Source organism: Chelonia mydas, chromosome 14, assembly GCF_015237465.2.
Source record: "Chelonia mydas isolate rCheMyd1 chromosome 14, rCheMyd1.pri.v2, whole genome shotgun sequence".
NCBI classification, from domain to species: Eukaryota; Metazoa; Chordata; order Testudines; family Cheloniidae; genus Chelonia; species Chelonia mydas.
The window spans coordinates 37,482,326-37,502,012 of NC_051254.2; the positions used below are offsets into that span (position 1 = coordinate 37,482,326).

A 19,687-nucleotide genomic window follows, 5' to 3' on the forward strand; every position below is an offset into this window, starting at 1 on the left:
ACTAAAAAGGCTTCCTACTACAGCAATTTGAAATTTAAAATCAAACACCTCAAACACTGCTACACAAACTCCCACATTAGAATCCAAACTGGTACAAAAAGTTTCTTGTCATAGGAAGGACAATGATACTTACTTATTTCTTTATCTCGTTTGTCTAAAAATTAGAGAGAAATAAATAGATATTTTTGTTAGGTGTTTCCCTTTCCTTATGTTTTATTTCTCTTTATCATCAATACGAGAGTAAAGGCTGAGAGAAATCAACATCCTCTTCCGGACATCAGAGAAGAGGATCCAGGGCTCCCTTCTGGTCTTAAACTCTGTGACTCTATTGCTTATCAGTTTTTCAAATTAGATTTTGGTGTGAAATCTACCCAAATTAGCGCTTCCCCACATTTTATGCAATTACATTAAACCCCACAAGAAAGAATAATAATAAAAAGCAAGTAAACAAACAAGGGTTTCGTATTGTAACAAAATTGTAAAAGTTAAATTTAATATCAAACAACTCCAAACCATTTAAACAAACTCCCACATGAAGATCCAATTACCAAAAAAAAAAAAAAAAAAAATCTTTTGAGAGGACGGATAATGACATTTACCAATTTCTATATCTCGTTTGCCCAAAAATTAAACAGAAATACCCATATTGTTGGTTAGGAGTTTCCCTTTTCTTATGTTTTATTTCTCTTTAGCATCAATATGACAGTTAAGACTGAGAGATTATTTCTATTCAAACTCCTCTTTCGGAGATCAGACTAGACCAGTGGTGCCCAAACTTTTTCTGTCACGCGCCCCACTTACCAGTAGTAGCGTCTGTCTCAGCCCCTTCTCCCCCCTCCATTACATCACAGTTGGCTGAGTCCGGGAGCTTGGGCTGAAAGCAGAGCTGGGGATAAGGGAAGAGCTGGAAATAGAGGGCTGGGAGTGGCGAGGGATTGTGGGCAGAGTTGGGCTGGAGGCAGGGCAGGCGGGGAGTGGAGCTGCAATTGGGTGGGAGCTGGGCTGGGGGAAAAGTGGAGCATTCTTCTTCTTTTTTTAGGACCAGATCAGCAGATCACATGTTCTTTTTATGTTAAATTTCTAAATTGCCCTTATTTATTTATTAGAAAAAAAGCCTTTATTTACAGTATATTTCTCCCTCTGATATTTACCTTTCATTTTAAAGAGAGAAACAGTGAGGCCAATGAAACCAAAGAAAACCACCAGGGTCACACTCAGAGCCACCATCCAGGGATTCACCCTCGGGAAAAAGGGATCTGAAAAACAAAACACCCAGGGCTTGCCTTAGTTTGGAAGTGGTGACTAAAAGCAGATTTTTTTTTTCATACAAATACATAAATAGTGCCCAGCAGGATTTGTGTGAGCTAAGAGTGAAAGAATGGCCATGTCCACACTACACAAAAGACCAGAAACTGATTTTAAATATGGCTCCAATCAACACAGCTTTACCACTGATTTATCCTTGAAAACACAGCCCTGATTTGATTCATTGCTATTCAGAGAGCCAAAGAGATCGGGGCAAATTCTCTGCTCATAAAACCCCATTGATTCCAATAGGGTTATACCAGAAAAGGATTTGGCCCTTAACAGTAATCAATATTCAGAAACTGCCGGATTAATTAGCATATTTCTGAAAAATCCACTGTTACTTCCTAATATTGGGAAAAACCATAATCACAATTTGTCCAAACACTTGTGCCGCAAATTAACTAATTTCCATTTGCTCTTCTTGTGTTCACAGTGATTCGGTCATCTAAACAGGATGGAATTTTCAAATGTGCCTGGTGTCTTTTCCACACATGGTTTGTGCTCTGATTTAGTGAACCCTCTTATGGGGTCATTCTTAAATTGGTTCAAGAGTTGACAACATATCAGGGTTGCACCAATTTAAATAAATTGATGCACAAAACCTTAAATCATAAATCAGCTTCATAGTGCTCTATCTCCATTTAGTTGAAGTCGATAAAAAGTTGACTGAAGCTAAATCTATTAAGGGCACTGTGAATCTTATACAAGAAGTGTTCACACAAGTGGGTGGCATCACTTAACTAGTTAATCAGTGCATCTGTTGTTTGTAGACAAGGGGTAAAATGAGTCCTCTAGTGGATCCAGACCAAAGTAATTAAGGAGCACAAGTCCCATTGAACATCAGTAAAAACAATATCACATGACTTAGGTGACATTTCACACAAGTAATGAAGTTGGTGAAGTGAATAGATCACTAGAGCCCTGCGTAGATACAAAATTGGTATCCGCATCCAATCTGCAAACCCCCCAAAATGATGAGGGTATCTGCGGATATATATCTGTGGGTTTACAGGGCTCTACAGATCACAATCCAGCCAGAGTACAAAATTTATCACATTCAAAAAAATCATGAAGGTGAATTTAAGGTTACAGGAACCTACTGAATCAGTGGATTGAGTGAAAGTTTCCTCTAAAAATGTGTATAGTCTGAATACTCACAATTAAGGGGATCAAGTTGCCTAAACTGTGACCCTGGAAAGACACCAGCCTCCCATATTCTGTGTTTGTACGTGGATTATGAAATATCCACCACAGATTTTCAGTTCTTTTCTTCCTATATTTTGTTTGGTTTCTAGTGGTTGTGAATTCAATGTGGGATTTGGATGATAACTGACCTGCTATATAAACTGCTGATTCCTTTTCTTGATTGAGAAGAGTGTTCCTGATGCAACAGGACAAGTTTTGGTTTGAATGTTCTGTTACAATGAGAGCAGTTTCTGTTTCAAACAGGTTGTTATCTCCTGTAGATATTTTTTCAGAGAGTGATGGTAAATGTCGCCCATTGAAATCTTTCCACAGCACCTCAGGCTCTGGGTACCAACCAGCTGATCGACAAACCACCCGAATCCCTCCATCTTGGTGACCCTCAACAGAGATGAGAGGAGCAGAGCCCAGACCTAAGGGGAAAATATATAAGGGTGTTAATTCCATACATTAATTTATAAAGCACAAGGGATGAGGGACAGTCTGGGGATCCCTTATTCACATGAGAATGCACTAATTCAAGCGGGTAGTCAGTAGAAGGGATACATGAATACTGGAATGTCTGATATCCCAGTGCTCATGGACACATAAAAATGTGAACAAATATATAAAATAAGTTCACTGAGTCAGTGGGAGATATTGTTGGCTCAAGACAGGAGCAACTGAGTGCTGAGCACCTTTGGCGATACGACCACGTAGATCCCTGAATAGGATCTGAACATTTGAAACTCTGATAAATATATCTATCTAATGCACTAATTATTTTTTTAAAATCAAATTGGCATATGATTATGATATAATTATGCAGCATCTTGTGCAAGATGTGTCAAATAAGGTGTCAATGGAAAAGTTATGATTTGCTGAATAAGATAATCCTATTCAAATGCATGTATCATTTTTGTATCTGGAGTTATGAATATTGACTATGCATCTGTATTTCAAATGTTATTGTTCTGGGTAACACCCACAACTAGCCTTTCAGGTACAACAGTGAAGAAGCTAGACAGGGTGAATGGCCCATCAGTGAAAACAATAAGCCATGGAAAAGTCTTGTCCTCACCGGGGGACACTTCAGACAGCCTATGAATAATGGCTGCCATGACTCATCAAGAATGCAAGTGCATGTGACTAGATAACATGATACTGAATTCCTTTTTGGTACCTATATTTTTCCACAAACTGGGCTGGGAACCTGGCTTGGAACAAAGGGGTTCCCGCCATATGAAAGAAACTGTAAAATATTGAAGTGACATCACCAATGGCATCATCACTGTCCCCATAACTAAACTCCTGGATATACCTCTGGAAGAGTACAGACTTTGAACTGGGGAAGTGCTGGTCCCAGGTGGGAAAGATGGAAACCCTGCCTATGTATGAAACACCTACAAACTGCTTGTGCTATCTAAAAGGGTGAGACACTGTTTGATTCAAACCTTGTGTGGTATATTAGACTTAGACTGGGTTTTTGTTTATTTGCTTAATAATCAACTTTGATCTGTTTGCTTTGATTTATAATCTATCTTGCTGTAGTTAATAAATCTCTCTCTCTTTTTTTTTTTTACGTAAAACAGTTTGGTTTGAGAGAAGTGTTTGGGCAAAATCTCAGCTCAGTTAACAAAGATTTTGTGCATATTCCTCTCCACACTGAGGGAGGGGAAAACTGGGTAATTGTAATGATCTTTACTGGTCAGGCTTTTGACCACGGCGGGTCCTAGGTTGGGGTGCTGGGGTGTGTTTTGGCTGAAGCCTCGCTATTGTTGGTTCATGAGTGCCTGGCCAGATGCATTCATGAACACAGCTGGGTGTGGTCCCGCCTCTGGATGTTGGTGCGAGTGCAAGTGTGGAGGGCTTTACAGCTTGCCATAATGTCACAGTGCAAGAGGGAACCCAGATTGGTGAGACAGGGGCTCAGCTGTACCCCAGTTCCAGGTGGTACCCCGGGGAGAACTCATCACACCCACCACCACCGTCACCATTATACAGTCTCAGCAAATAAGAACACTCCATTTGATTTTAACTACACCCCGAAGCAACAACCAACCCATCAGAAGGCCATAAATGTCTGTCAGTCCCACCTTAGCCACACATCCTAGAAATGACTGCAGAGCAACTGGAAAGCCGTATTTGTAGAGAAGTCCTTTCCCTCTTAACTGAAGACCCCTTTTGGAGTCAATCAAGATTGGGCAAGAAAGTGTCTTGGCCATCCTGAAAATGTGTTTAATAACATGTTGGGAAAGTTTTCAGCATATTTTCCCAAGTATGAAAGTGGCTGTTTGCTGAAATTTAGATACGCTGTGTTATTGTAAAACATTTCACAAGCAGGGAGTCACAGTTGTTGTAATAGGAAAGACCACACAAAGCTAAAACTGACGCAAGGCACTGACCTGCTACCCGCAGTTCCAATACGGCTTCTCCATAAAAAGTATCATCTTGAACAAAACAGAGGTATTGTCCTTCATCAGAGCGTCTGATATTGAGAAGCCTCAAGGGAACATTTCCATCTGTGAGTCCGGCTTTCAGAAGCTCTGTCCTTCCCTGATAGTCTGGCATCTGCCTTTCATATTGATCCTTCCCACCATGATACAGGTGCACAATGGTTAAAAACTCAGAGCGGAACCATCTCACCTCCATGTTTGCAGCGCTCATCCGGGGGGACAGGTGACAGGGTAACACAATGTCCTCACCCACAATGGCAGTGACAGGGTGATCAGGTCCAATCACTGTGAATTTTGCTGGAACTGCACCAGGACAGCAACAATAACAAAAAGCAGGTCAGAGGAAAATGGCAATTTGATATGAAGGACACAGCCAAGAGGTTCCATTTCAGACAAACTTTCCAAAAACTTCAGCCAGGGACAGACACCTGGCATGGAACATTTCAGCCTGAAAGCCTAAGAGAAAGCAGGGCTCATGGGCAGGGGGACTGGGGCTCTGTTATAAGAATACTCAGCCTGCGTGTATGGCACAGCACACAGCACTGAGATGGGGCATGGGGCGGATAACAGGCAAGCTTGGCGCATGACCCAGGCACAGATCATGGGACAGAGAGTGGGAAGGTGAGAGTTGGTAGGTTCAGTGCATGACAGAGGCACACAGTGCTGACATGGGGTGAGAAGCTGAGGACAGGTCTATTCAGTCCATGTCACAGTCACACATCAGAGAAACTGAGGCAGCGAGCTGAGAATGGACATGCTCAGTGTATAGTTGAGAGAAACTTACTATTCAGCAGCCTGTTTTTCTAAGTGCTCTCAAATTGACACGCTTACTGACATTGCCATGAAATTTGCTGGGCCTCAGCAGGAATAAGGGTAGGGTTGGTGAGCCATATTTGGTGTTCTTTCACCAAGGTGTTCCTGAGACATAGCCATATTGCTAGAGCCAATTTGGGGGCTATTATGGTTCAATACTTCACATGCTCAAGAGACCAAATAACCAAACTTTGTGAACATTATTGCGTAAAGACAAAACGGTGCACTACGGAAAGGAGACATCCATACCCTCCTCCTGGGAAGCAATTCTTATCTCACAGCATGCCCCCCCCAACCCACTTATACCATGGCTGTTTACAAGTGAAAAAGCACTTTATACATCACCTGAAACCCAACCCACCAGTTCCTTAACTTGTTGTTCTGTACCTTCCTTAACCCTTTTTTTGGATACCACATTCCAAACCAGGTGGGTGTAGAGGTACATCCCAAACAATGCTAGGACAAACCATTCATGGCTTTGATAGACTTCCTATTTTCTATTGTGAACACTAACTTCAGAATTGTAAAGTGGGATATTCAATATTGGTGAACAGAATTGTGGGGAGAACATAAAACATTCAAGTTAACTTCCCAGCTCTCTCCCTCCCTCTCTCTCTCTCTCATATGTATATTATGGGACTACTGTGCATATAATGCCTAATAATACAGTGTATACGACACCTAAAATATATGGATTAGCTAACAGGGCCAATTAAAAAAAGTCACACAACATCATTATATTCTGGTTTTTCTTTTGTTTTTGTGCACATTCGTCTCAAATTATGGCTCTTATTTTTTTTTTTTTACATCTGAAACCCACTAAGTTATTTGATTTTCTTATTTCTTATTGTTATTATTAAACTCTTCAATAAGTGTCCATCAAATTCCCTGGGCATCTTTGCAATCTTTTAAAAATACTTGTGTGAAGAAACAGACCTGTGCACTATCCCAGGAGCAAATAAAATAACCCAGGAGCAACACAATCAGGGCACAAATTGAATAATGAAGGTGCTGATCTTGCTGTGGGGTGAAGTTTATACACTGTGAGTAGTTACATTGACTTTGAGTGAAGCATGTTGTTAAGGCACATCAGGGGCCTAAATTAATCCCCTAAGATACAGCAGACACAGTGCGGATTCCTACCTGATTCCATCTTGTCAACATAAGAAGTAAGGAAGAAAACAATAAACCCGGGGAGAGGAGAGCTGGCTCTGGAGCTGTGGCAGAATGAGAGAACCTTCATCTTCTTCACTGTCACTTGATCTAGAAAACAGAAAGAAGGAGGAAAAAACTTTCCATAGTGAGCATAACACTGACTAACATTAAATTGTTAAAGTCAAACAGTAAAGAGGGCACAGTAAATAAAAAAGGAACAAATGTATTGTTAAGTGAACTCTTTCATATTTGGAGTGAGAACAGCCATTGCATTAAAATTGAAAATGTGTTTCCTTTATGGGCCTGATTTTTTCCCATCTCTACAAAATCCACATTAAAAAAAAAAATCAGAGCAGTGGAGAAGTTGGCAGTAATTCCATCAATGGAGAAAAAAGTTTTAAGGAAGGAGAAAGTGTGTGTGTGAGAGAGAGAAAGATTCTTGTGTTGTCTGCAGTGGCACTTGAACAGTTTTTAAAGTGCTGAAAGCCAGTGAAACTGCCCCCACACTTTTCACCTCGTGCCCCCCTTACCTCTCTCCATGGCCTCCACCCCCTCCCCTCAGAGCTGGGGCTGGGACCAGGGCTGTGTCTCCAGGAGTGCAGGGACACAGACAGGGGTCAAGGGGCTGAGGCTGGTGGCGGACATGGGGCCAGGAGTGGATTCCCCACATGCGGGGCCAGGAAGGGAGCCCCAGGCCCGGGACCGGGAGTGGAGCCCCATGTAAAACCTGGGGACGCTGTAGTACCCCCCACGCCCCTGCTTCCCATGCCTATGATTGTCTGGTCTTGTAGCTTTGATAAGCTGTAAAACTGCATAATTGCTTAATTTTATTAGCGCATCCATGAAGAATGTGGTATTTGGGAACATATGGAAGTTGTAAATTGTTGTGGTTGTTTTGTGCTTTACCATGTTTGTTTCCTTATGAAAATCAATCCAAAAAAATCCTCTCCTCCCTCCTCCTCCCCCACCCCCCATCATGCACACACATAATTGAAAAAAAAATCACAATTGGGTCAAAAAAGATAAGTGATTGACTTAAAAAATCAATATTTTAAAAAATACATTTTGAGTTCCTATTTTTTGCCATTTGGTTTCTGAGCCCTGACTGTACACTCAGGTCTTAATCTTAAACTTTGCCCTGCAACCATAAAAGCTAGAAATTCATTTTTACTTTAAATGAAATCTGAGATTCTCACATCATCTCATAACTAGAGCATTAGGGCTTTCAGAAAATTACCGAATACTGTGAAACTTAAAGTAAAAATCACAAAAAGTTATGAGAGTTGACAACACTGCAGCTGGTTCAATATGTTTGAACAAAAATGATTTTTTCCAATAGAAAATGGCTTTTAGACTTTTTTTTAAAAAAACTGATGATTTCCTATTATTTTAATGTTTCTAATTTTTCAAAGAAATGATGCTAAATGAAAAAAAAATATTTCAAGTTGATTCAAAATGAGAAACCCTAATCAAATGGAATAAAAACATTTTATTCGCTCATCCCTTATCCTGTCTCAAAGGAGAAAAGGGAGCAAAAATGAAAACTGAAAAAAGAAACACTAAAATCTAATTTTTTGTTCAATAATACGTGATTGAAATTTGAAAAATAAGCAAATTGTTTTAAACAAAAACATAATTTCACAACAATATGACCATTCGTAAATAGCTGTACTCCAATAGGTTTCTTCATGATATTGCCCCTTGAATGGCTTTTCACACAGCAGGAGATAATCTGTTACACAATGTACACGTTTCCCTTTTCCAGTCTGGCCTGAAGTCCCTGCTCAGTGACACTCCTGAACACAGGATCAGCTTGAGGCGCACGCTCACTTCCCACTGAGCTCAGGAGGAGACAAGGAGGCAGTTTTCTGCTTTGATTGATTGTGAGCATAATTGTATTCTTTACAAGAACAAAAGGATTCACCCCCGCCCCGCAGTCAAGAGGCAGAAAACGGCAATGAGAGCAGAGGCAGAAAACTAGACTGATGGCCGCTGGGTTTGGTGCAGGAAATTTCCTGTATTCAAAATAGCGGAAGTTACAAATCTCCCCCAAGAACAGTCTTGGGCCCACTGCTCTTCAATAAAATTCAGCAAAAGAAAGACATGACGAATTCAACAAGCTGTAAAAGTCTCGTGTTACATTGCTGTGAAAACAACCCGCAATGTATGTGACAGTCCATCACTTTGAATGTAGATGCACTGTCAAATTCCCATAAAGAGAGAAACAAATTCTCACAGGATTATTTACTCCTTGTGTTTTGAATAATCTGTCCACGCAATAAGGACCGAGCATGAGACGTTAGAAACAGTCCTTCTGGAGCAAAATTAACCCACCTGGTTGGGTCTTCTGAGAAGTTTAACATCTCCCGGGTGTGGCCAGACTTCTCTCCTCTGGCTGGGACAGTCCCATGCTCGGTGACTGTTCCCGGCGGTCACGGATGCGGCTCAGCTCATTCTGGCGAGCGAGGAGCTGCAGTTTTGTCTCAGGGCTTCTCCGGGGAAGGCTGTGAACAGAAACGGGGGTTTGTTCCGATTGATAAACGTGCGCTCGGCTCGCAGCCTGCGCCCGGGGAAAGTGAAAGTAACACTGGAAATTGCCTCAGTCCAACCCCTTTATTTAACATAAAGGGGCTTTGTTGTTGCGGGGGGGGGTTGTTTTGGGTGTATGGGGGGGTTCCATTTAGTTTATTAGACTCAGCAAAAGCAGGAAGCAGATTCTCTCTGAAATCAGGCCTGGATTCAGGTAACTGGGTCACCTGAACAGCGGACTCTCAGTCCAGTCAGGATTTCAAAAAGAGAAAAGCTTTTGCTGAATATCATAAACTAAATGGCAAAAAAACACCCCCCCCCCAACCAACAGCAAAGCCCCTTTTGTGAACATAAAGTGACAGTTTCCCACTGAAGATCGTGGCCTTCCAAAACAGCAAGGTCATCAGAAGTGATTTGCTCTGTTGTTGCCGCCGTGCTGGCCCCGGCCTATGAGAGAGACAAGGTGGAGGATGTTTGATCTTTTATTGGATCAACTTCTGTTGGGGAAAGAGACAAGCTTTCCAGCAACACAGACCTAAAGAAGAGCTCGGTGTCGCTCCAAAGCTCGTCTCTCTCAACAACAGGAGTTGGTCCCGTAAAAGATTTTATCTCCCCCACCTGGTCTGAGTTCAACAAAACTCAAACTTCTGAAAACCAAGAAATACAGAGTCACGGTACAGGCCAGTGCACCCTTAACTCTGCCCCCACAGGGCTGTCACTAGTCACTGGGAAATGATCTGTATCCACCCCAGCTGTATTCCTGGTGTGAGGTGTAGCTAGACAAAATGGTGGAGGAATTAGTTGGAGCTGTGACTTGGGAGAGCTGTGACTCCAAGATGAGGAGATAGGAGATTAATTTGAGGGTTTCATGCTGTCACACGGGGGCTGCATCTTGCCAGAGCCCATGGCCCTCCCACAGCCCTCAGGCCATTCATGGCTCACCAAGAGCACCATTTCAGATTTTGGGGGGCGGGGAGGAAACTTTAACTGTGATTCCAGGCAGGGGTGAAAGTAAGTAGAAGGATTTACTGCTATGCCAGGTCCCTCCTGGGCAAGGTGGCAAGGGGTGTCTCTGGCCCCCAGAAGGGGTAGGACCTCGGGTGGAAGGGGCAGGGCGGGGGACCAGACTCCCACAGCCAGCCCTTCATGGCCACCACTGCCGCAGCGGCTGGGAGCACTGAGCCCTTTTAAATTCCCAGGGCCCCCCCAGGGCAGCTGCCCCTTTTGCTTCCCCCCATTGTTGGCCCTGCCGGTACGGGCAAACAAAAGGGGCAGCAATGTTAAAAGCGCCGCCCCAGCAGTGCTTTAACGTTGGCCATGTACGGGCCGGCATCGGCAGCCGGTTCTTACCAGTACGCCGTACTGGCCTGTACCAGCCCACTTTCACCTCCGATTAAAATCTGCTTAATTTCTCTAACAGACACATTCTGTGTTACTGCCATTATCTTCTCTGTTTTAGTTAATTGTTTTTCACACCACTAAAAATGTATTTACTTAATTTTAACAGACATGATTCAGGTTTTTCTCTCTTTTATTAGGAACGGGAATTTATTTTTCTAATTATTCTGGCATTTATGTTTACTGATCACAGTCATGTACGTGACTCACTAACTTTTGACTCCATTATTGCTATTAGTATCAGACTTGGAACTTTTATTTTTGTATGAATTTTAAGTTATTTTACAGATAAAAATACCCGTTGTAAATAAGCAGCCTGCATCTGCACAGTGTCTAAAGTTATGTGTTTAGCTATTTTTTTAAAAAAACCTGGCACTGCTAAGGTGAGAACAAGCTAAATTTACATTCGAGGAGGATACTGTTAGTGGATTGTACCACTCTAAGTAATGAATGACAAAGCACAACATGCTAATAAAAGTAATAATGAGAATTACTCCAGCCAGGACAGGTTAGGCATTTTAGAACTCACTCCTCAAAGAATTAAATTGAAGCATAAGAGAGAAATAAAATTGTGAAATGCACAGACCAGTCAAAAAAAAACCCCCTAAATAACAGGCCTGCAATCCTTAACCAACTTTGAAAGAATAAAATTACAGAGAACACAGGTAGGTGCCTTGCTCATTTCAACAGGAAGTAACAAAAATAATACAAGTGTGTGCTGGGGAGAGAGAGAGAGAGGGTGAGTGTCAGTGTCAGGGGAGTGTGAGCTCAGCACTCACTAGTCTGAAGGCTGGTTCAGACAGCAGCAGCTCCCACTCCTCACCCAGAAGCAGCAGCAGAGACTCCTGTCTCCCCACCCCAGCTCAGCAGAGACAGGGTACATGGGCAGGGGATGGGGACACCCCAACATCATTCCCCCCCCCCACCACCACTGTGCACAGCAGACAGGAGGTTCCCAGGAACAGGGTGGCCAGGGGTGGCTCCGTGGGGGGGGGGGGGGGGGGCGGTGCAGGAGCAGTGGTGGCTGCAGAGGGGAGCAGAGCAGCAGGGGGAGGAGGGGCACCCTGCACCAGAGGTTTCCCCCCATAGAACGGCGCCCCTGGGTGGTCACCCATCCATCCACCCCTAAGGCTGGCCCTGACATCAGAGACAACATTTATCAAGAGACACCGGGCACTAGAGGGTCACAGGAACAGCCCTGCAATGCACAAAGCTGAGTGAGGGGCCTAGACTCCCTGTACCAAGGGTGGCCAACCTGTGGTGCTCGGGCCTCATGTGGCTCTTCAGGGGTTAAGATGCGGCTCCTTGCATAGGCCCTGACTCCAGGGCTGGAGCTACAGACGCCAACTTTCCAATGTGCCCGGGGGGGCTCACTGCTCTGCCCCAGGCCCTGCCCCCACTCCACCCCTTTCCCCAAGGCCCCTGCCCCTTCCCCGCCCCCCAGCCTGCCATGCCCTCGCTCCTCCCCTCAAGAGCCTTCAGTACACTTGAAAGAGCTGATTGTGGCAGGCGGGAGGCATGGGGAGGAGGGGGAGGCACTGATTGGTGGGGCTGCTGGTGGGCGGGAGGCACTGGGGGCTGGAGGGGGGCAGCTGATAACGTATTACTGAGGCTCTTTGGAGATGTACATTGGTAAATTCTGGCTCCTTGTCAGGCTCAGGTTGGCCACCCCTGCCCTATACAATTCCCCTCTGCTCAGCATCTCCCATCAACTGGCTTAGGCAGCTCCCTGCCTAGCATGCTGGCTTTTGTGGATCCCTTTCTAAGGCACTTACATCTCCCCATAACTCAGGCTTTGTGGCTCAGTGGCGTTCCAGTGATGTTCCAGGGAGCTGCAATTTAGATGTGGTGACATTCAGCATTGCAATACCTGAGTCCCTTCATGGATCCCGCTCTTTGTCTCCAACTCACAAGGAGAGAGCAAAGTCCGCCAGCACGCAGCAGCCTCATGAGGCCGGGGGCCCTGCCTGCTTTTCCTGAGCCCAGATGGCCCCCCAGGACTCCCAAGGGAAGGGTGAGCTAGTGACGGGCACTGCAGTTAGGTTGGTCATTTGTGCGATGTGATTTGAACGCTCTTGTGCTTTATATGGTTAAGAGAAAGAGCAATAGTGTGTTGGACGTGAGCAAAGAGTCTCTGTGTGTGTGAAGGGGCCTGTCTACACTGGAAATTCACAGCGCAGTAACTTGCTGGCTCAGGGGTGTGAAAAATCACCCTCCCCCCCCCCCCCCCCCCCCCCCCCGAGCACAGCAGGTTTGAGCGCTGTAAAGAACCAGTGTACCCAGGCTCTGAGCGTCGACCTGGTTTACCAGGAATGCTGGGAGATCTCTCTCCCCAGCGCTCGCGGGTGACCCCACAGGCAGTGCTTTGCTGTCTAGTGCAGACAGAGCCAAATGCTTCACAACCACTGCGCGCCTCCGGAGGGAATTCTGCTGAGACCAGCGGGCTCTCACCTTGGCGTGGAGTTCTGGGAGATGGTGCGTTTAAGCACGCGGGAGTCTGGAGGTTCAGCTCTACACCAGGGGGTTAGGCAGCGGGTTTCACACCTCAGATAGGGGGAGAGTCCCCAAAGAATGTGCCTAGGGACCCCAAGACTGGAGCAGTGGATGGGCTCTGTTCCGGTCCCAGAGGCTTGAATTATCTGGGGATCCTGGGGCTCGGATGCTTGTGTTGGGGACACTGGGGCATGGCCACTAGGTAACTCGAGGGGATGGAAGACCACGAGTGTTGATGAAGCCCCCTCGCACTAGGCCCAGGTGTCCTCGGCCCCCCCTCCCGCCTGGAGGCACTCGCAGCAGCTCTGCGTACTAGGCCCAAGTGTCCTTGGCCCCCCCTGCCTGGAGGCACACACAGCAGTTATACTGAGGATCTGCAACAATATGCTGCAGAGTCAGATTGCCTGAAACTAAGCAAGGCCAAACAGGGCAGATATGGAAGAACAATGCTGAATAAAGCAGCTTTATGTATAGTTTAACAAATGATACAGAGAATCAGGGAACTAGCAGGGAACTGGATTGGCTGGCTATATGGATACTTGGGGCAGCTTGCTATTGGATAAGTATGCTGGGAAAAAGGATGTATAAAAGCCTGTGTAACTTCCTGCTCTGTGTACAGGATTTGAGATTCAAATCTCCCTGTACCTATTTGAAGCTTCAAATAAACTTTTCTGCTTCTCCACCCCCGTTGTGATTATTGGGTGTAGCACACCGGGTAACGAACCAACTCAAGCTGTTGTTTTGCCTCTCGGCACTGGGTGCCGGCAACAGCTTTTTGGCGTCCCTGGGTGGGCCAGAGGCTGCAATTTAGCCTTGCCCGGACCCCTCCTGGAGGTCGAGGATTGCGGCGAGAACCGACGCCCAGTGCGCACCGGTGAGTTCACCGGGGCCTCGGAGGAGACGCGATTTGATCGACCCCGGAGGGCACAACGGTGCACGCACTCAAATAGTGGAGAAGCAGTTGTGGACAGCAGTGAAAGAACCAGTCCCTTACACATGGGGGAGGAGCAGCTGCAGGCCCACGGTGAAGAACCGGTCCCTTGGATAAGGTAGGAACCTTTTGAAATCCGGATTGTATGCTCTGTTGGAACCTGGGGACGCCCAGAGTTACCCTGTAGGTATGGGACAGGGACAGAGCTCAGGGGTTAGGGCATGGTGTACGCCCCTAGATGTGGCATTCTAGCAAACTGGAAGGTATTTGGTGTGGATCCGATGACTAAGAGCCAATTAAAAACAATTCTGTACAGTTGACTGGCCTCAATATCAACTAAGGACCAGGAGTGGTGGCCACCAGGAGGGTCAATTAATTACAACAACGATCCTCCAATTAGTTTTGTTTTGTCAGTGAATGGGTAAATGGAATGAACATATGTATGTTGCATTTGTTTCTGACTTTATGTACTAGACCAGATATTTTACAGCACTGTAATCTGACTCTGACTGGTTCGGTAGCAGCTAATGTTAGTCCCCAGACCCCCACCCCCACTGTAATGGCAGAGCCGGTGTCCCCTTCGGCCCCTACACCCACACCTTGTAAAGTCCCCCGAGCAGACCCCAGGTGGGATCCAAATGATGAAAGGGATATGACCCGCCTTACCTCCTATAAGGAGTTGCTTTTGCATGGACTCCATCACTCGGCTGTCCGACATAATAATTGGGCAAAGCCATATGAAGTAATGCAGGATTTAAAAGAAAGCCCAGGGGCCTTTCTACAAGCGTATTCGGGACACCATTCTACAGAACACTAATGCAGACCCCGATGATCAGGCAACTGAGTCAAATTATTAAGGGGAATTTTTACGAGCAAAGCAGCCCCTGATATTAAGAGAAAGTTACAAAAAAGGAGGATTTAATGGGCATGACCATGGCACAAATCTTAGAGACTGCAAACCGAGCTTATAGTCTGAGAGAGACAGAGAAGGAGAGAAAGCAAGTGAGATTGATGGTAACAGCGGTACAGGCCGGCACTAAGAGAAGTGGCCGGGGAGGAAGGGGCCGTGGACGCGACCGTCCGGGCCCGCAGGAGAGACGACTGGGTCGCAACCAGTGCCCTGTGTTGACAGGAGGGACACTGGAAAAATGAGTGCCCAAAGAGGAAAGAAAAGTGGGGGTGCCCCTATGATGGCGATGGTGGAGCAGGAATAGGGGTGTCAGGGGAGACGGACCACCCTACCCCCGGAACCCCGAGTAAAGATGCGGTGGGAAGCTCAGAAATAGATTTTTTTAGTGGACTCTGGAGGCGGCCCGAACTGCCGTAAAATCGACCCCTTCAGTTGCCAGTAGCAGATTCCCTTACTGTGGTGGGAGCCACAGGCAGGGACACCAAGTGCCCAGTGTATGCCCCAGTGGAATGCGCTTTGGGAAAACAGGACTATATCCCACAAGCTGGTATACCTCCCTGAGTGTCCAACGCCTCTGCTGGGACGGGATCTACTTGTCGCCTCGGTGCCACCCTGCATTTTACTGAGGATGAAATAACCCTTACCTTACCCCCTGAGAAATGCATGGATCATGACCCTTGCAGTTGAGCCCTCAGCCATTCAAGCCCCAGAATGGAGCCCGTGGGAAGACGAGGTGTACCCCCTCGTGTGGGCATCAGGGATTCAGGAAAGGCCACCCACCAGACCCCCCATTACTATTCAGCTCATACCAGGGAAAGGCCCAGTGCAAGTAAAACAGTATCCAATCAAGAGGGAAGCCAGAGAAGGTTACAGGAAACTATAGATCGATTCCTAATGTATGGTATTCTCCGGGAATGTCAGTCAGCCTGGAACACTCCCATTCTACCCATACAGAAGCCTGATGGCACGTATCGGCTGGTACAGGACCTAAGGGCAGTCAATGAAGGGTTTAAAAGAAAAGGAGTACTTGTGGCACCTTAGAGACTAACCAGTTTATTTGAGCATGAGCTTTCGTGAGCTACAGCTCACTTCATCGGATGCATAGCATATCGTGGAAACTGCAGAAGACATTATATACACACAGAGACCATGAAACAAAACTTCCTCCCACCCCACTCTCCTGCTGGTAACAGCTTATCTAAAGTGATCATCAAGTAGGCCATTTCCAGCAAATCAGGTTTTCTCACCCTCCCCCCCCCCCCCCCCCCCCACACACATACAAACTCACTTTCCTGCTGGTAATAGCCCATCTCTCTTTGAAACCTCTCTTTACAATGCGCATAATAATCAAGGTGGATAATCAAGGTGGGTCATTTCCAGCACAAATCCAGGTTTTCTCACCCCCCCCCCCCCCACACATACCCCCCTCCAAAAACCACACACACAAACTCACTCTCCTGCTGGCAAAAGCTCATCCACACTGACCACTCTCCTTACAATGTGCACAGCAATCAAGGTGGGCCATTTCCAGCATAAATCCAAGTTTAACCAGAACGTCTTGGGGGGGGTTGTCGGAAAAAAACAAGGGGAGATAGGCTACCTTGCATAATGACTTAGCCACTCCCAGTCTCTATTCAAGCCCAAATTAATAGTATCCAATTTGCAAATGAATTCCAATTCAGCAGTTTCTCGCTGGAGTCTGGATTTGAAGTTTTTTTGCTTTAAGATAGCGACCCTCATGTCTGTGATTGCGTGACCAGAGAGATTGAAGTGTTCTCCGACTGGTTTATGAATGTTAAAATTCTTAACATCTGATTGTGTCCATTTATTCTTTTACGTAGAGACTGTCCAGTTTGACCAATGTACATGGCAGAGGGGCATTGCTGGCACATGATGGCATAGATCACATTGGTGGATGTGCAGGTGAACAAGCCTCTGATAGTGTGGCTGATGTTGTTAGGCCCTGTGATGGTGTCCCCTGTATAGATATGTGGGCACAGTTGGCAACGGGCTTTGTTGCAAGGATAGGTTCCTGGGTTAGTGGTTCTGTTGTGTGGTATGTGGTTGTTGGTGAGTATTTGCTTCAGGTTGGGGGGCTGTCTGTAGGCAAGGACTGGCCTTTCTCCCAAGATTTGTGAGAGTGTTGGGTCATCCTTCAGGATAGGTTGTTGATCCTTAATAATGCGTTGGAGGGGTTTTAGTTGGGGGCTGAAGGTGACGGCTAGTGGCGTTCTGTTATTTTCTTTGTTAGGCCTGTCCTGTAGTAGGTGACTTCTGGGAACTCTTCTGGCTCTATCAATCTGTTTCTTCACTTCCGCAGGTGGGTATTGTAGTTGTAAGAATGCTTGATAGAGATCTTGTAGGTGTTTGTCTCTGTCTGAGGGGTTGGAGCAAATGCGGTTGTATCGCAGAGCTTGGCTGTAGACGATGGATCGTGTGGTGTGGTCAGGGTGAAAGCTGGAGGCATGTAGGTAGGAATAGCGGTCAGTAGGTTTCCGGTATAGGGTGGTGTTGATGTGACCATCGTTTATTAGCACTGTAGTGTCCAGGAAGTGGATCTCTTGTGTGGACTGGACCAGGCTGAGGTTGATGGTGGGATGGAAATTGTTGAAATCATGGTGGAATTCCTCAAGGGCTTCTTTTCCATGGGTCCAGATGATGAAGATGTCATCAATATAGCGCAAGTAGAGTAGGGGCGTTAGGGGACGAGAGCTGAGGAAGCGTTGTTCTAAATCAGCCATAAAAATGTTGGCATACTGTGGGGCCACTAGGTAACTCGAGGGGATGGAAGACCACGAGTGTTGATGAAGCCCCCTCGCACTAGGCCCAGGTGTCCTTGGCCCCCCCTCCCGCCTGGAGGCACTCGCAGCAGCTCTGCGTACTAGGCCCAAGTGTCCTTGGCCCCCCCTGCCTGGAGGCACACACAGCAGTTATGCTGAGAATCTGCAACAATATGCTGCAGAGTCAGACTGCCTGAAACTAAGCAAGGCCAAACAGGGCAGATATGGAAGAACAATGCTGAATAAAGCAGCTTTATGTATAGTTTAACAAATGATACAGAGAATCAGGGAACTAGCAGGGAACTGGTTTGGCTGGCTATATGGATACTTGGGGCAGCTTGCTATTGGATAAGTATGCTGGGAAAAAGGATGTATAAAAGCCTGTGTAACTTCCTGCTCTGTGTACAGGATTTGAGATTCAAATTTCCCTGTACCTATTTGAAGCTTCAAATAAACTTTTCTGCTTCTCCACCCCGTTGTGATTATTGGGTGTAGCACACCGGGTAATGAACCAACTCAAGCTGTTGTTTTGCCTCTCGGCACTGGGTGCCGGCAACACTTGGGTTCCCCTCACTGCAGTCCGGTGGCCCTCACCAGGTCTGGGATACACACTCATACCAGTAAACAGAAACCTTCTCAGTGCCCAGCATCCAAACCCCCTTAACTCTGACCAGGTGGGTTCTGGAGACATGAATGGAGAGGTCTCCCCCTCAGGGCTGCCACATCCCTTTGCCTTGGGCTGAGGGGGGCTCTTTCCTGGATGCTTCTCCCTGTTCCTGGATAAGAGTCTCTCCCTCCAGGGCTGCCACCTCCTGCTCCCTTTGCCTTGGGGTGGGAAGGTTTCTCTTAATGGTTCTTCCAAGGCTGGGGAGAGGCTGTCTGCTGTTCCACATATTCCACCATTCTGTATGGCCAGGATAGAGCAGCTGGTGACCTTAACCAGAGACACCTGAGGCCAGGAGCTCCCCCGACTCTGCTGCTGGGAATGTGGCAGCTCCAGCAGCGGGGGCGGAGAGATGCAGCAGGGGAGGAGGCAGAAAAGCGGCAAGATAGACCAGAGAACCCAAGGGGACTGTCTATAACTCCATGTTCAGGCTGTTCTCGTGCTTGAGGGGTTCACATTTGATACCTAACGTGGGGTTTGTACCCTGGTTTGTAACTGTTTGCCCGAGGTTGGTACTCACATTCGTGAGCTACTCTAGACAGTGGAGTTGAACCTGCATCTCCCACGTGCCAGCTGAGTGCTCTCACCATGGGGGTGAAAGTTATAAGGCAGGTGAGATCACAAAACCCACCTCCACCTTCTCCCCACCCCCACACTCACGTTTTGTGTGGAGCGAGGCAGGTGCCTACCTCATTCCAGCAAGAAACGCCTCAGGTGCCAGAGCCACTGAACATCAGGTGCTGGGTTCCCGTCTGTGGGTGGCTAAGCAGAGACAGATGCCCCTCTGCAGCCCCAGTTTAGGCACCTGTCGGTGAGAGGGGCAGGGCTTAGGACACCCCTCTCTTCTTGTCAGCATCTCCCCTTGTCTAGCGTAGATGGCTCCCCGCCCAGTGTGCTGGCTTTTGTGAATTGCACTGTAAGGTGCCTCTGATGCCCATGCATTGTCTAGGGGGTTCAGCACCTGACTCAGCTTTGCAGAATGTGATTTTCTGGTTGCCTACAAATTAGGCCCTGTGATGCTCAGCATTGCAACACCAAGTCCCTTCATGGATTTGCCCCTGTGCAACC

The 19,687-nt window shown here is 46.5% G+C and overlaps 3 protein-coding genes across 9 annotated transcripts in view; 1 reads left to right on the forward strand and 2 right to left on the reverse strand.

Moving 5' to 3' along the window:
* Positions 1-19,687, reverse strand: part of LOC102936186 (butyrophilin-like protein 2) — a 1,677,894-nt gene that overhangs the window by 1,425,069 nt on the left and 233,138 nt on the right. The window contains 2 exon segments of the mRNA XM_043528084.1: positions 134-154; positions 600-620. Of these exon segments, the coding sequence (XP_043384019.1) occupies positions 134-154; positions 600-620 (42 nt within the window).
* The window catches only part of LOC114020220 (butyrophilin subfamily 1 member A1), a 1,361,724-nt gene that overhangs the window by 1,200,824 nt on the left and 141,213 nt on the right, over positions 1-19,687 (forward strand).
* LOC119567716 (butyrophilin subfamily 3 member A3-like) overlaps positions 1-19,687 on the reverse strand; it is a 122,107-nt gene that overhangs the window by 5,598 nt on the left and 96,822 nt on the right. The window lies entirely within an intron of this gene.